The following is a 17,963-nucleotide window of genomic DNA, read 5'->3' on the forward strand; positions in this document are numbered from 1 at the left end:
ACAGCAGCCACATTTTGGCATGCATAGTCACTTTATAACAAAAAGGTAATACACTACAGTGCAATTCATTGAAAGCATCTGGCTCCAAATATTCCATTGTATTTCAAAAAATATGCAGCAGCTTTAAAAAAAACTAGTTCTTTTCCAAATTTTCTTTTTACCAACTAAGTTTTAAATAAATATAATAACGATCTATGCAAATTGCACACAGTATGGAGAGCTAATTTATGTAGAAGTGATGTACATTTGTCCTGGTTTCAGCTGTGACACAGCTGATTTTATTCACAGTGTCTGATATGATGCCATGTTTCGATCTTAAGAGAAAAGCAATGTTGACAACGCACCAATGTTTCAGCTGTTGCTGACCAGTGCTGTACAGAGCCAAGGCTGTTTCCATTTCTCAGCTTTTTGTACTGTTCTGCCAGCAAGAGGGCTGGGGGGAAGGGCACAAGGAGCTGGTAGGAGATAGAACCAGAACAGCTGATCTAAACTGGCCAAAAGGATGTTCCATACCATATGCGATGTTAAGAAAAACCTATAAAACTGCAGGGAGTGGGGGCTGCTGCTGCTTGGGCATCAGTCAGTGGGACGTAAACAACTGCTTTGTGCAACACGTGCTTTAGTGTGTGTATATATGTAATTATCCTTACTGTTATTTCTCTCTTCCTTTTCATTCTTACTAAATAGTTTTTATCTCAACCTACAAGTTCTTCTCCACCCCTATCACATTGGAAGGCAGGGAACTCAGCAAAAGGCTGTGTGGTGTTCAGCTACTTACCAGGTTAAACCACACCATACATTAAATAAATATCCAAATTCTAACTTCCTTATTTAAACACTAAATTCAGTTTTCTTGTGCTATATGATATGTATTGTTACTAAATAAAGAAAATAAAGAATACTGGAGCAAGAAAATAGAACATATCCTCTAACAAGACGAAAAGAATCAGAGAACTTTATTGCTGTCTTAAGCAATGACTTAAAAAGGTATTACTTGTAGCTTGAATATATTAAGAATATTTTCACTGATTACAGAATTACAGAAACACATCATTGTACAAATTAACTTTTCTTTTAGATAGCTTCTCTTCCCCTCTGGTGTTTACCCTTAGCCAGACTTTAAAGAATTTATTATTAATCACATTTTTTCAGACACCATCCAAGAGCGCATGAGGATATGTGACCTACTGTAATAGATGTTACATAAACAAAACTAAAGAGTTCATTACCTATTTGTATAAAATAGACTGGGTAAAGGAGGGAGACAAAGCATAAAGAAATAAATCCTATAGCTAATTGAACAATATAATGGTCACAGCTGTCACACTGGTTCTTCAATTACTAACTTCTAGGTAAGCAAGGTGCAAACAAGTAGGTTGAGTAAGAATCTGTCAACAAATAAAATAAAAATAATAATAAATGAATAAAAATAAATAATAAATAAAAAGGGGTAGTCCCCACTGGGCTGAGTTTGCCCCACACATCATTCTTCCATTGCTCTGTTGCAGTTGAATAAAAGCACAGTTAGGCCAATGACAATTACATTTCTTTGTGATTTTGTTACATTACTCTTCAAGAAAATATGGCATGGCTTTATGGAAAAATCATAGAAAATTTCTGACCTCTGTAAAACGTATTTACTGTTATACTTCTACCCTAACCTATATCAGCCTAAATAAGTTATGTAAGTTCTGATATTTCTAACTTTTCATGTTTCCAGACAAAACTATATCAACAGTGTTAGGTTACATGCAGTGAGTTTTTCGGTGTGATGCAAAGCAAACACACTGCCAAACTGCCATTATAAGCATCATAAACACTTTAAAACTTTCAGTCATACAAGGAACCTCTAAAATGATCTTTCCTTTTGCAACTGTATAAGCTTAACTGTTGGAACAGAAGAAGAACTTCATCGATCGATAAGATTTTGACAATAATGCTTGAAAGTATCATGCCTTTCGTTAAATGTTCAAAAATTATGATGGCTATAGAGAGCATTTTTGTGATACAAATCAGACTATGGTAACGAAACCTGTTCCAAACTTTCCTTATATTGATAATATTTCAATACATGTAAAGATTCTTTTCAAATGAAATTTCTTCATGACTACCACAGACATCATCTTTTCTTATTTACATATGCAGTCTGTTCTTATATTAGTGTTGGAACTAGTATCACACTGACAGTTCTAATCATTTGACAGAGAAAGGCAATTGAAAGAGAACACATCAATTAACATCAGGTTCTATAAATTAATGCTAATGAAGGACTTTTATATGAACATTTGGAATGATAAGCTCAATTAAATTTTGAAAAGACTAATAACAGTAATGCAAAAATACATGAATGGTTTAAAAAGTGCAACAGAAGACATCTCCCTGCTCCAGTTATGATGCGAGAATGAAGAAAAACTCAACACAGTTAAAAACAGTGTGAAGTATTATAACAATGATAAAATAATAAGCAATTCACACACTGAGCATTTTCAGTTGCTGTTGGTGCTGAATGAATTTAAGGGACTCGAATATTTGACAATTACTATGTTAACAGGGTCACTAACATACAAGAAACAGAAATGTTTGCAGTCCATGTTAATCCTCCCACTTCAAATCTTTTTAATGTGCTCAGTGTGTGTATATATGTATAAATACACACACACCACAAGATCAGTATGAAAGTTTCTTATATTGGTCACACAGTTGGTGACTTATAACCAAGACAGAACGCAGAACATTAAGCTACACAGTCCACTCAGTTGATCAGCTATAAGCAATTCAACACTTACAGTACACTGTTAATCTCCCAAACAACAGAAAAGAGAAAAAAAAACAAAAACAAAAACAAAAACATTCCATGCTCTTTCTGGATAAAAAGTCCATGGCTTGGAAGTTACAGCTGAGTTTATCTCAAAGAAAACGCTGTGCCCACAGCCTTACCTACCTGCATCTCCTCCAGGCACGTTGTATGCATATAAGTATCTAGACACTATTTACAGAATCCATTACAGCATTCACTTATATTAAGTTATGAGCTGTATGGTTCATCTCCTACTAAACTGAGTTTTAATCAGAGAACTGATTTCTTAAAAATAATGTAACTATCTGATAACCCATTCTAAGTGACTAAAATGTGATTGATCCTAAAGAGAGACGTCAGAAAACATACCCTCTTTTAATTTAAAAATGTAAATAAAAACACTATGAAATGAAAACTTCCATATGCAAAATATGACATTTTAAATAAAATCAGACCAAAGCACTATGAGCAGCAAACTAAAACAACAAAAAAACACATGGAACAAAAATGCCCTACTGGTATATATGCAACAGAAAGAACCTCCTCTCCTTATTCCTTCCCCTCCAAGAATACATACCTGTTGAATATGTCTACTAGCACGTTTCTGAGGCTGGTAGGTAAGCCAAGTATACAGCACTGGATCAATGTTAATCGCTAATCCTTGTATGCTGGACAAAAGTACTGCACCTATATGCATAGAAAACAAAATAGTTACTGTCCATTTATATTCATTTTTCTTGCACACAGATCTTTGATGCAGATTTTCGTTTGGATTGTATTTAAATATATTTTTCTTACAATTCTTATTAACAGTAATAATTACCACCTAAATTTCATTATCCTATTGAAAATTAAAAACTTGCCAGCACTGTCAGTCTTAGGACATACACACACACATACACACAAAAGAGACACAGAGAACTGCATTTTGATTTTTCCTTGTTGCATCTTTTTGCCAAGAGAAATGGTTGCTTTCACAAAATTGAGCATGTAACTGAATACACACACCTTTCCTCAGATTCTAAGCCAACAACAACATTATGCAAGTCAAACAAGTCAAATGATCTTTGACACAAAAGAACATACTGCAGGACTCCCTGCACCTCTAATAAAGAGAAGCCCGGTTTGGGCAGTGGATTCTTTTTCATTTCTTTTAACAAAGACAGCTTTCCACTCAAGACAAACATTTTCAGTGTAGACGTGGTTCCAAGTACTCTTTAGCAAACTTTCTGAGTAAAATAAAAGGCAATTTTTTCAACTCCACTTGTGTTGTACTCTGTGCTTTTCTTAAAAAAGTAGTGCAAGCAGTAATAAGCAGCTGCCTTTTTGTGCAGATTTTTCATTTTACAATGAATAAATGAAATAAGGAAGTAAATAACAAAATACCTTCAAGAAAGAAATTCTGGTTACTGGGAGGTCCAATATAAAATTCTAGACAATTACAATAGTTTTGTAATTCAAAGAATCATGAGTTATTTCCTAAAGAAATACCTAGCAACATACTTGCTCTGTAGTATACAAATGCTGCAATCGGAATTTAATAATAAACTTAAATTAATTCAAAATCACAAAATTCAATATACTTCACCAAAAAAATAAGCAATCACATGCCTGAAAAGACATGAGACATAATACACAAAACTGTGAAAATAAAACTAAAGAAGTTCTACTCTTATTATATATAACAATTTTAAAACCTGTTGAATTCCAAGTAGCAGAAATACCATCGGAACAGGGCTATGCAAGTAAAGGCTGATGAATACAATGGGAAAAAGGCAGTCAAGAAATACACAAAGATAAATCATCAGCTCAGCACAGGCTGGAGTTGGAACACACACTGTGAGGAACTCCTATACATAGACTTGTCTTTGTGATCTGATGGTTTTAAATGTCAGTAATAAACCTTAGAAATAAATCTGCAACTTAAGGCAAAGCTGATGTGGAGCATACAGTAAAAGGGTAATGTGCCAGTAAGTAAGAACAGCGGTGAGTGCGTCTTGCAGCAGGATCTGGAGGAAACTAACAAATGGAAGCAGAAGGTAACGGAAGATTGACAAAGTAGACACTACAATCGTTTGCTGCTATAATATATCTGGATTTCAGAAAGAGAATTCTGCATCTTTAAGAGATAATGCCCCTTGTCAGCAATGCTTAATTGAAAGGTTTAATGCATAGGTGGTATGACAAGTGGGAGTCAGAGACCTCCCAAAGAGAGGGGAATAAAATCAGCCTACAGGCAAAATCAACAAATATCTCACATTTACAACAGACCTTGAAAAGAAAAAAATTGTTACTGTAGCACATGCTGCTAGTTACGCCATTTAGCTTTGTGTTTACTGCAAAAAAATCAGCTAAAAGATGTTCAAATCAATTAAGCTGTGCTTTGAACTGAAACTACCTTTAAACTTCAATGAAATCACTGTCACAACCCAATAAAACTTTAAAGTAAGGTAGAGCAGAGAGCAAAATAGTTTATTTTTCCAGTTGTCTCTTACATTGATAGCTTGTGTCTGAGCAGGAAAAAAAAAAAAAAAAACCAAAACAGTCTAACATACAAGTAGTCAGATAAGCAATTGCACTACCTGACTTTCAATTGGAACGCCAGGTAATTTTGGCCTCCTACCCACTTCCATCACTTTGAATTACTGAAAATTACTGCTCTATTTGCAACTCAGCTGCTATATTCGCTGGGCAACATTATCACCTATGTAAAGCTGGTTTTTGTGTAACAGCTCTCCTCAAAATAACTAAATAATCAAAGAAAATACTCTCAGATGCATTGTTTGTCCTTTGCCATCCCAAAACACTTAAACTTGAGCACTCATGCTAAGAAATAAGAAGCACCTTGGCTTTCAAGACAGACCTCTGTGGGAGAGCCAAGCCATAAGCTGGCAGCAGGCCCCTTATGTGCTTAAGAAAAAAAATAAATTTGTTATTTCTCTCTGTCAAGATGCAACACTCGATTTTCCTGGATTTCATTAAGACTGCGGTGAACTTTCTTTTCTTCCCTCCCCCTTTTCTCTCTTAATTAAATTTGCATTTCAGGATTAAAAAAAAAGCAGACCTTAGATCCATACAGTACTGGGTTTCGTTTCCAGATCCCAGCTCCTGCCTGCGTTTCTTACATCTGTCCAGAAAATGATTTAAAAATAAGATCGAACCCAACACCACGCAATCTTTGAAAGTTTGAGAAGAACTTCCTCAAAGCTGTGGCATTACATGCAAAGTGCAGTTAGGCAAATAATTTCTTTCCTCCCCAGCATTCGGCTGTCTCTGGAGGCACAAAGCAGGGAGCAGCAAGCCGGAGCAGGAGGTGGCTCAGTGCAGCTGCACTCTTGCTCTGCAGTCAGCCTTACTGATGAGCTTCCCTAAAGGACAACAGCTGTGGTGGGAGCACTCAGTCCCCTGAAGGCCTGGGGGCCAAGGAGGTTAATGCAGGGCCTACTGCTGCCTGGCGGGCTCTGCCACCACCTCTTCCTGCCTTACATCAAGGAAAAGAGGGGCAGTTGGTCAGGGTTCTAAGCTCTCTTCTTCACGAAGAGAAACTGAAGCATATAGGAAGTGGGATACAGAGTGTGGCACACTTCTTGTGAAGCACGTGGGGCAGAGGAGGACAGCTGGAGGATGTGGCTGTGTAGTCAAGGAGCAGAGTTGCTGGTGCTGAGGGAAGCTCAGCATCAATGGAAGAATGGAAAAGGGCTGTAAAGATCACAGAGCCAGAAGAGAAAAATGACTGCAGTGGGATGGTGCTTTGGGATTAAAAAGGAGGTGGCAATGCCTGGAGAAAATAGCTGCTTGTTTTGAGGTCTAGAACCTCAAGAAAGAGTAAACCTTGCACTACTGAGTCACTCCCACCATTCTGGTGAAAAAAAAATTTACTAGGAATAGTAAAGGACCACCCTGGCAAAATTATTTGTAAATTCCACTCTGTGTATGCAGTGTCCAAACACATCTATACACCATGCAGAGTAAAAACTTCCAGTAAAACATTTCAGGTATTCCCCTCCAAAATGAACCTAAAATCTTAGCAGGAAACTAAAGTTCAAGTTAATGCACAATTTATATTGGGGAGGGATCACAAATATGAACAAAGGGAATGATCTACAATAAAAACTAATTCTGACAAGTTTTGTTTATTTTTGGTAACTAAGTAACTGAAGAAAACATTACACCATCTTGCTATATAAACTACACCATGAATTACTTTATCATTGAGCTCGTCACTCCTGTGTCTCAGGACATGTGAACGATAAGCAGGTAGTGATACAGGTTAAATTAGCAGAATAACATAATAAATAATCTCTTCTAGTTATGTATGTTTCAAATATAAGTGCTTTCAAGGGCATTTTCACTAAAGCATACTGTAAAAATAGTTACGTATCACAAAGAAATGAAGATTTTTGATGGTTTTTGTTTGTTAATAAAACTATATAGGTAATTAGTTCTTTCTGCTAGTTGAAGCAGAACAGATGAACAGTAAATCACTAAATGTAGAAATATCTTTTTAATTTTAGCCTAGAAGTCAACTAAGGCAAAAAGAGCACACTTCACTACTACGCTCACTGCCAGAACGGCTCACTTATCCACATTCCAAACAGGCTTTACCAATTAGCTATCCCATGGCACAAAAGTCATTTTCAGTTACATGCCAAGCTGAAGAATGAGAGCTGAAGAGGGAGTTAGAAATTGCAGTTACACAGCATAAAAAAGTAACTTGCAAACTCTGTCAGCTTTGTAGTATCTATGACCAACCAATGTAATCGTCTTGCAAAAGCTAAGCTAATATTAGGTAAGAGATGGAGAAATGCATTTCAATTTGACTAGCTGACTCAGACAAAGAAAACATACATCAAACTTCATTATTTTGAAAAAAATTTTTACATCAGACTAGCTACAGAAACTTGACAAATTTTGTCTATCTGATAAGATACACACCTATGTGGGTCTGTGTTCAAGGCTGACTTGAGTGATTATATATTGCCTTTTATTAAAATGTAATCCAGATTTTATTTCAGAGAAAAACATCTCCTAGTCAACTTTAATTTCACAGAGTTTCATGGTCACTAAATACTTAAAACAACCTGAGGATCATTTAATTTAGTTGCCTAGACCAATATTTGAATATTTCATTAAAAAAGCAGTATTAGTTCTTTCCCATGAACAAAGCACTTTGTTCTGTAATGTCAGTTTCTTCACAGAACTGTTATACTCTGTTCAATTGTGCACATACCACAATATCTTAATACTACGTATTTTTAAATATTAAATAATAGCTTTTTGATCTAGGGAAACATTTAATGAGATCATACTTCTACCACCACCTTGTAACTCTCCTACTATGGTTTATAGTTGAAAAGCTCTACGTGCTGAAAGAAGTCAGCATCATTACTTCTGCTTAAAAAACAGAGAAAGTAAAGCATAGAGGTGAAGTTACTAAATTACACGGCAGAACAGCAAGACACTGGGATAGAATTCAGATGTTAAAGTTGTGTGCCACAGCTAAGTATTTACTGAAACTAGTAAGAAAAATAGAAAAATAAATAAGATGGGGTTTCGACCTTGTTAAAAATAGGTCTAAATCACACTGGCCTAATTTCAGCTGACTGTTCTGATTAGACATTATAAGGGTTAAAGAAATTAAGTATCCTATCTTTCTCAGAAAGCACCCAAATACCCACAAATTCTGAATTATGCAATTAAAACAGATGGAATTATAACCAAAACATGGCGTAATGAGGCAAAACAGAGAACTGCTCAATGCATGGGTTAACATGAAGGTCTGTATGTCAAGCATCACTCTTCTGAAGAACAAGCAGCCACATTTCTGTAAATCAATCTGGAATGACACATACCAAGTCAAACTATGGAGAACCTCCCTTAGGTATTTCATACAATTTGTCCTTTGATGTTAAGAATAGAAATGAATCCATTTAGTATTTTGCCTTTCTTTTTTCAAAAAAATTACTACGATGTGCTGAGATGCAAGTTTTCACAAAAATGCTGTATGATGTGCATTTAGCGTGGTCGCTGTATGTTTTTGAAGAGCATCTTGAAAGGCTGCTTGTTTTCCAGAATTCACTGGAGCAAGACTTTAATTTCCTTCAGAGAATATGATCATGTGGGTTAAGGGATGCAGCTTAACAGGCAATAAGGAGCCGGAAAAACGGGAAATGTGTAGGCAGCTATAGCATACGGAAACGTCAGCTTTATTTGAGTGATTACTGAATTGCCTCCATTCACTTAAAAATATATTGTGAGTGAGTGAATAAAATGGTACCAACAGCATCAAAGCAATTCCTTTGTGTCATTCTTACAAAAAGGGGGAGAAATATGATGATCCTACTTATATTTCCTACAGATATGTGTTTAATCCAAGGCTTCTAACGTAATTATGCTACCTGTTACGGACAGGAGAAGAATTTCAATAGTTAAATAATTTCATATTGGATAAATTATTTAAGAGAAGAGAAACAGTGATAAGAAAGCAAGCATTGTAATTTTCTCTCCAGAAGAAGGCAGAGTTCTGCAGGGATCTGCACGGCCCAAGACACTGCAGGAGACAAAGGTGGTGGAACAGATCTGAGTGACCCACAGCAATCAGCAGCAGGGCTCGCTGCAGAAACGATGAAGCCATCTGACCTGATTCTACACAGGTAAAATATTTTTCCTACTCATATCACTGTAATATAACTTTACATGTAAAGTGATGACTGAGCTGACTGTTCTGACACAGAAAACAAAATCTCTATTATTAAAATAGATCTAGAAAAGTGTTAGCTCAATGTGCAGCAGTAGGGAATGAACAGGCAATAAAACAGAATATCATCTATACCACTGTATAAATCCATTGTGTACACAGATATTAAAAACACTGCATGCAGCTCTGGTCAGTTGAAAGGTCACTAGGCCAGTTTTAAGCATTCAAACCTGGAAACTTCTGTTTCACAATACCATTCATTCAGTATTTACGCTCCCTAACTCACACTATGCTCCATGCCAAAAGCATTATGCATCGTCCAAATCCCAGCGCAGAGAGCACAGAAATAAAAATGCATACACACATGTCTTGAACTTCACTTACTGGTTAAGTAATTTTCTTTTCTTCATTTTTAAATGATTGCCTATTTACTATAAAGCAAATGGGTTTTGAGCTACTCTAGGTCCAAGCCACCTGGATGTGGACCTCAGAGCCTTAGGCAAACTACAACTGCAAAAGCTCTTTTCCAAATGCAGTAATATTTACAGATTTTTATGGTTGCATTGTTCTTGGAAAGTATGAATACAAATCTATAAGTAAAACCAGTAGCTACACTTCACATGGTGTCTGGATGTTATTTAATGAAGACACCGAAGCCTCCAAATATGTAGAAGCTGTTGCCTTAACAATCCCGCAGCAGTTAGTTTATGGAAAAAAAAAGATAGAAAATAACCAGTCCAAATTCTGTACAGAAACTGTTGCACAGTTCAAGCTGCAGCTGAAGGGACAAAGGGCCATAGAGAAAGCATATGGCAGTGGACAAAGACTTCTCGCAAGTGAGCAAGGAAAATAATATTTTGACAGAGTGACTGCTGAGTAAAATACTGGGAGCTGCCTACGCAAGAATTTCATCCAAAAAAATTCTATCTACACGAGTGATCTCAACCCTTTTTGAGGAAATGATGGCTATCAAGTGAACTTCTTGGAATGGGAAGGCTCAAACAGGCAATTTTATTAGATTGTATTTTCTTCCTCATGGAATGACAGGACTGCAAGAACCGTGAGAACTGACTAGCTCTGCATCAGCCATTTAATGGACTGATACTGAAGATACAGAATCCTGACAGAAAAAGGACTCATCTTCGAGGTCTAAAAGGCATCCTGAATGCTCCAGGCGGAAGCTTGAACAACAACAAGTTGAGGACTGTAGCTGACTTGAATAAACAATCTCTTTTGTGATCCTTACTGCTGTTAACAAGGTGGTTCTCAACATACTTTCAACCTTGTTGATCTATTGTTGATGAGCTACTGCAAGGCTGATTGAACCTCCACATGAAGAGCTTACAAAGAATCAAGAAAATACTGGAGAAGCTGGCAGCAGAAGTCCCAAAAAGGTCTTAAATCCAGAACTGTTTCCAAACCTGTAGAACACCAGTAAAGTGAGAGATACGTAAGGAGAACATCAGACAAGAAGTCCAAATTTAACTTCTTCTTTATGTCCTAACCAAGAGGTCTACACAGTGTGATGGGACATTACTATTACATATACTGGGACATGGTTTAGTGATGGGACTCAGTTGGTCTCTGTGACCTTAAAGGTATTTTCCAACTGAAATGACATTGTGATTCTATGATATTCCAGTCCAAAAACTAAGCCAGGAAGATGAAGTTAGATATATCAATATTTAATTTCACTTAGAAAATTAGAAAATGGCCAAGGTTTGCTCCAAGACTCTGAGATCATGGGAAACAGAAGACTGTTGCTGGAACACTTGATTCCACATATGTCTCAGCAGGGTAGAGAGGACCACATGTCAACATCTCTCTTAATGAAGACAGTATCAGTCACAAGCCAAACATGTTATTTCTAAGCATTCTGTTAGCTCACTCAATAAGCTTTCTCAACTTTTCTATTAAAAAAGCTATCAAGACTAAAGCCTCTACTATCTGAAAATATATGTAAGCACACTGATAACAGGATTGCTTTCTCCCTTTCCTTATGACTGGATTGGAAGAGTGCTACCATACCATTCATTTCACAAAACTCTACAAGAAGATCAAGAACTACAGATATAGTTAAAATGAACAATGCTCATCATATTTCTAAATGATTTCAACACATTCTTTACTCCTTTACTTCTCTACTATGGTCTCAAAATGACACTAGCAAATATTTTGAAAACTGCTTGGAAGTTTCTTAAATACATTTCAGTTTCTGTATTTACAAACACCTCAGTATCATCTGCCAAAATGATCTTTTGCAACTTCTTGCAGCAGTACTCCTCTGTGAATTGCAACAGGATTCTTCCCTTATGGCAACAGGGCATCGAGGGAACTATTTCATTCCTTTTTCGGCAGTTGAACATTTGTAGCACTGTGACCATGGATACCAATTGGTCTTGCATTTGAAGTTGTAAAACTGAAATCTTTTTAGCAGTAGATGTTTCACGTACTTTTTCTTAAAAGTAATCTGAATAACGTACAGCTGTGATTTCTTTTTCCTTTACAAATTACAGCTCCTCAGAAGCAATAGAAAATGCACAGAAGAGTTTGTACACTTGCTTAGGTGCTCAGTTGAATTAATAAACTCTAAAACTCCAAGCTTCATAAATAAGAAAATAAATTTACAAAGGCATATAATCTTTGAAGTAGAAATTGCATAGAAGTTTATGCTTTTCTATAAACGATGTGCAAGTAGAGAAAGAACAGAAAACTATAGATATACTTAACAGAAAATTCTACTTAATTCACATATTCTTTTATGTCACTCAAGATGCTTTCATGGTCTGCACCGATTCAAGATTGCAAGAAGTACTGTATAAATGTAGTGCCAAACAATGAGCCAGAATAAAAATAGCCACAGTGCATTACAGTATATCACAGTTGTGACACCACAAGGTAGGTAAAATGACATGAGTAGCTCAACCACAAACTTTTTTTCTTCTCTGCAACGTGGATTTGATACACAAAGGGTTTAAAACATATGCTTTCTCTTTTTTAAAAAAAAACTTTGAAGAATATTAATTTTTTAGTGTTTGCTTATTGAATAAGGAAAAAAATATCAGATTTTACACCTTCAGATACTACAAATATAAAATGGGCAGGTTTTCTAATGTGCAGACAATCCTGATCATTTTGGTAGCTGATGTTTGCTTAGGCAATAATTTCAAAAGGGGCTTGTATTTGTGAGTGCCAGTATATGCATGCTTTATTAAAAAAATCTTTTAATTGAATTTGTGGTCAGTTTGCTTACAAGAGGAACATTGCATTTTAGACGTAAACTTCATTTGAATTAATTTGATGTTATAATTAACTGCAAACTTTGAATGAAATTCCACAAGTCCACCAAAGATAACTGGATTTTGTGATTTTCATTATCATTCTGACAGATATTCATATGTAATATAGAACTAAAAAGCCTTTCTTAACTTATTATGAAATGTGCAAGTAAGATAGGAAGGAGAACCAAAAAACAAAGGTAGCAGTCCTCTAAATTCCACTTACACTGGTTGTACCAAGACACAAACAGGCATGGAATTCAAGTGAGATTTCAAATGCGGAAGCATCTCTGCTCACAGCCACAAGAGGTGAATCAGCTTCAGAAAGCTGAGAAGGTGCTGTAGTGTCAAGAGATTCCAGGAAGAAGAATGAAAATTATCCAGCATATATACAGCATATTTCTAACTGAAAAATGTCTGTACTGCATGAACAGAGGAAAAAAGTCCTGTTGCAGTACACTGTGAAATGGTCTAGGCATCTAATATTCTAATTTACACATCAGCACATCGAATGCACAGACTGTAATCTGGATTCCTTGTCTGCAGCTTTGTGTTTTACTGCCATTTCATCTGGGATGCTAGTAAACTCAGAGTCAATATCTGTCTTTGTATATTCTTTTTATAAATAAACATAAAACCTATAAACAAACAATTACTGCATTCGTCATGGCCAGATTCAGTGTTATAAAGTTGCATCTTTACTGGTATGAGTCTCATCCCCTTCAGGAATAGCTTCATATGCACTGGTTACAAAGAATAATTGATCTGACCTGTTCTCTAATTACTTGGTAGCTTTCTAAACCAGCACTTAAAATGCTAGAAATGAGCAGTAAACCAACTCTGTAGGCAATGGTGATGGTCTCACAGTTTAGATGAAACAGTAAGCTTAGATAAGCAAGGGAAAGCCAATCACAACTCTTTTACTGAGGTGGAGCAATTAACAATTAAACTGCCTGAAAAAGATCCAAAACAAAGCACCAACTTAAAGAATACTGGGGGAGACTGCTGATCATGTTGCCTTCATTACTGATGGCAATTATGAATATTTAAAAATACTTGTTAAGTGGGATAATCTTTAAAAGTTCCCAGATAAATTTAAAAAAAATCTGGAATAATTGAAATAATTTTCATTAATGTTATCAATGTTATTCTGATCATCAAACAATGGACAGATAGTACAGCATTATATAGTAAATAATAAAGTTCTATTAAGAAAAAAAAAAAAAACAAACCAACAATAAAAGACAGCCTTCAAAATATCTTTAAACATATCCAGATTGCAAAATTAATTTACTGTAAAAGTTGTTTCATTCTTATGCCTGAAATACAAAGCTGTGGGCTTCTAATGCTGTAGGCAGAAAATTGTTATCATTTTCAGGTCAGAAATGTGGAAGTTCATGTTTTTCAATTAAGGTTAGCTGTTAAACTGAAGGGTTCATACGATTCAAACAAGCCAGACATGGTGCATCCAAAAATCTGAAATACTCCAAACAGAAAATCCCTTTTCTTTTAGACAGATGCATGTGCCCTTGAATGGCATTGAGACTGATGATTACTGTCTCCTCACTCATAGTAATCCATCGAGGAGGACATCAGGGGCAACTTACAAAACTTCATAACTAATATAGTATAAAATAACAGTTCTCAGTTCCAGGAAATCTTCAGTATAACACTAACTAAGCTTAATATATATTAAAGCGTAATTAAAGTAGTATGTAATCACACACATTTTCATACACGGGTTGTTGATCTTCTGGGGTTGGCTTTCTTTTTGGTTTGCTTTTTCAACTTCTTCCATTGCTGCTAAATACTTTTAAGGCAAGGTAAAAATGCATCTACTTTGTTTATTAAATTCCAAATATTGCTTAGATCAGTCAGTATTCTAAATCACTTCCTAGCTATAATGACAGGAGGAATTTTACTTTCATCTTTGAGCTTGAGAGACTGTTTCTTTTCATTAAAAATATCAACAATATAATCTAGAGAGCTATTATTTACACTGACAAAAGAGCACAAGAACATCTCCAGTTCGGGGAACTGCAAAATCACAGGTAAGTTCAACTATTAAACTCCATCTCTGAACTCGTAATGCGGTAAGCTACATTTGGACCACATTGGGAGCGCTTAAATACACTGCACTGAAAAACTGATTTTTAAGTGAAACCAGCTTTCACGTTTTTACAGTGTCTTCAGAGACAAATGTTACAAATAAACAGAAACGTGTAACCTTTAGTATTATTTTGGCATTAAGCTGAACACTGCAGCCTTATGATTTTACAAACCTCATTAAGTTTCTTAGCAGAGAAGTGTTAAGTAAATTGTATAAAACATCTGCAAGAGCTCTATTAGAACACTGAGTTTATTTACAAAGCAAACATTCCTGCAGATGGCTAACAATATATCACGATGTCTGCAGAATACTAACTTTTCTGGGCAGATCTTTTGGGGATGTGCTCCACAAGAGCACTATGTGTTCTTGCGTCATATTTTACAGATCAGCAAAAAACTGTACGTGCTACAAACCACTTGGATGAGGTTCGCTTGCACTGTTAGTGCTCACTTCAGACCGCTAAAATTACAGCAATGAAAAGAAAAGGAAACGCAATCACGTAAAATTACTATGAAAATCTGAGTGGAATGTAAGCACTAAAATGTCTAAAGGAATGTTTATTTCCAACCGTCCTTTTGATACTCAACGGAATTTAAAGTTTTCTGCCTGACAACCCATGCTGTGGGTCCTACGATGTAACCATAGCACTGACTAAACAATTTGTTTGTTTTCTAATCCAGATACCTCAGCGCTGTATTTTATATGCTGGGACTGGAAAACTTCCAGTTTTAAAACCAAGAGGTGAACAGAGCAGTAAGGATGCTGCGTAATTTTTGTACCCATATGAGGAAAAAGATGGAAGATTTTTCCTCATCTTCCTTTTCTTGATATTAAGGACAAGGATTCTGACTAGATGCTTCTTGCTCAGCTTGTTAACCTCATAGCCTTTATTATGGCTACAACACTGTGCATAGAAAACATATCTGGAATACAATGCAGATGTTTACGAAGCTGTTTTTAGCTTTATGTTTTACGATACTAAGGAGATATTTGGCTTATGTGTGTGGTTTCTTTTTTTGTTTTTCTTTGATTGATTTGGTTTTTTATTGATAGGAACATTTAAAAGCTGCTTAAAAAGCGATGGCTGTAAGACACTTTCAAGCATACAGTTGTCATTCTAACAAAACTCCATCTAGGACCACAGACTGTCAATTTAAAGTTTCACTGAATCACAAATTTAAGATAAAACTGGTTCATATGTATTGTTAGCAAAAGCATTGTACAGGCTGTGCTTCAGGTTCCCTCTCCTTATCACATCGTGAAATTATACATGGAATAAGTTTCATCTGCTCTGTTACTATACTTCCGTAGCTGATTCCTCCTTTTATGAAAATTTATTCCAAGTCCAAAGTGTATTAAAATCGTATATTTCCTGTTCAAATATTCATCTGTGTTCAGAAATCACTGCACAAGAGTGACAAACTAGACGGTAAACAACATTCAATTGAAAAATACGATACTTCATAATAACTCTTTACTTAGCTGTTTTCAGTCCGAGGCAAAAGCAGATGAATAGTGAATGTGACGGCCTTGGAAATTAATTTCACATTCTTATTTTACAGATTCACGTAAAGAAAAGATTGTGTTCACTTTAAATCTAGATAATTTGCCAGAAAATAATTCATGAATTTGATAGTTAGGAGTATCTAAGTTGTTTTTGCACAGTAACTGATTTGAGTACCTCCTAATTTATGGAAAATAACTTCCCATCAAATCAAAGTGGTTGTGTCTGTGGTGTGCTTTGGTGAATGAAACAGTGCAGCTAACAAGAGCAGTCTGCTATTGCTACAGTCATATGAAAAGAACATTATTTATTAGAATCTGCTGTAAATCCTTGCACCCTTATTACAAAGAAAAAATCTGACTTTTTTTTTTTAATAAAAATAATAACGTACACAAAGCAAGAAACTCTCAGCAGAAGACCTGACAGAACCCTAAATATTCAATTATTTGCAAACTTCCCCAGCATAATTCTATGTTGAATTTTAATAAAACCCCCAGCTGCTATGAAAAAGATTTCATATTTGTAATAATTTTAATAATGACTAGAAAAAATGCTATGATATCTGTACTCCAATCACACTAGCACTGTAAAAATGAGGAGAAAGCATGAAAGAATATTTAAACATAAGTGAAATGCAGTGGTGGCCAATACGATCAGCAAATGTATCCAACAACAAAAGATACTTCAAAAATATGAAGTAAACCTTAGTTCAACTTTGACTTTGACACGTGTATTAGTTTTTATAGCATTTTCATACATTCAGGTCACATGCTTTTTAAATAAATCGTGATAATTCTACTATCAATAGCATGGTATCACGATAAACATCACTTGTCTTAAAATACAGATTTTCTGCAAGACCATTACTAGCGAATAGTAATTGTGCTTAAAAACAAAGCAAGAAAAAGAAAGGGGATTCTTGGGCACGAAAAATGCACGTGTTTAACATCAAAGAACCTACTGCATACTTCTTCATTAGACATGACTTTTTTCACTAAAGTGGAATAAAGCAAATTAATGAACAGATAATCTGTGGATATAAACTGAATTTTTGTGGTTGTGCTCATATCTTCTATTCACCAGCTGTAAGGTCAAGTGAAGTAGTTAAGGACATTGAAAATACATGAGGCTTCAAAAATCATAACTGATGCAAAACACTTGCATCAGTTGTGAAGGCAGTTGTGAAGTTGCACGAATGCTTGTGAAGGGCTTGGAGAATATGCCCTATGAGGAGCAACCGAAGGAACTGGGGCTGTTCAGTCTGGGGAAAAGGAGGCTGAGGGGAGACTTTGTTGCTCCCTTCCAAAACCTGAAAGGTGCTTACAGAGAGAGCGGGGTTGGTCTCTTCTCACTGGAGACAGGGCGAGCGGAAATGGCCTCAAGTTGTGCCAGGGTAAGTTCTGGTTGGATATCAGGAAAAATTTCTGTACAGAAAGGGTTGTTAAGCACTGGAATGGGCTCCCAAGGAAGGTGGTTGAGTCACCATCCCTGGATGTGTTTAAAAAATTTTTGGTGCTCAGGGACATGATTTAGTGGTGTGTTGTTACAGTTAGGGTAGTTGGTGAGGTTGTGGCTGG

At 35.8% G+C, this 17,963-nt stretch overlaps 1 protein-coding gene across 6 annotated transcripts in view; it reads right to left on the reverse strand.

The window, feature by feature from the left end:
• VPS13B (vacuolar protein sorting 13 homolog B) overlaps positions 1 to 17,963 on the reverse strand; it is a 417,159-nt gene that overhangs the window by 228,185 nt on the left and 171,011 nt on the right. For all 6 annotated transcript variants that reach the window (XM_042834797.1, XM_042834830.1, XM_042834815.1 and 3 more), the window contains exon 20: positions 3,375 to 3,484. In XM_042834797.1, coding sequence (XP_042690731.1) covers positions 3,375 to 3,484 — 110 coding nt within the window. The remainder of the gene's footprint in view (positions 1 to 3,374; positions 3,485 to 17,963) is intronic.

This window comes from Centrocercus urophasianus, unplaced genomic scaffold (genome assembly GCF_019232065.1).
Source record: "Centrocercus urophasianus isolate 14NV4802_14NV808 unplaced genomic scaffold, USGS_Curo_1.0 seq_11, whole genome shotgun sequence".
Classification (NCBI taxonomy): domain Eukaryota; kingdom Metazoa; phylum Chordata; class Aves; order Galliformes; family Phasianidae; genus Centrocercus; species Centrocercus urophasianus.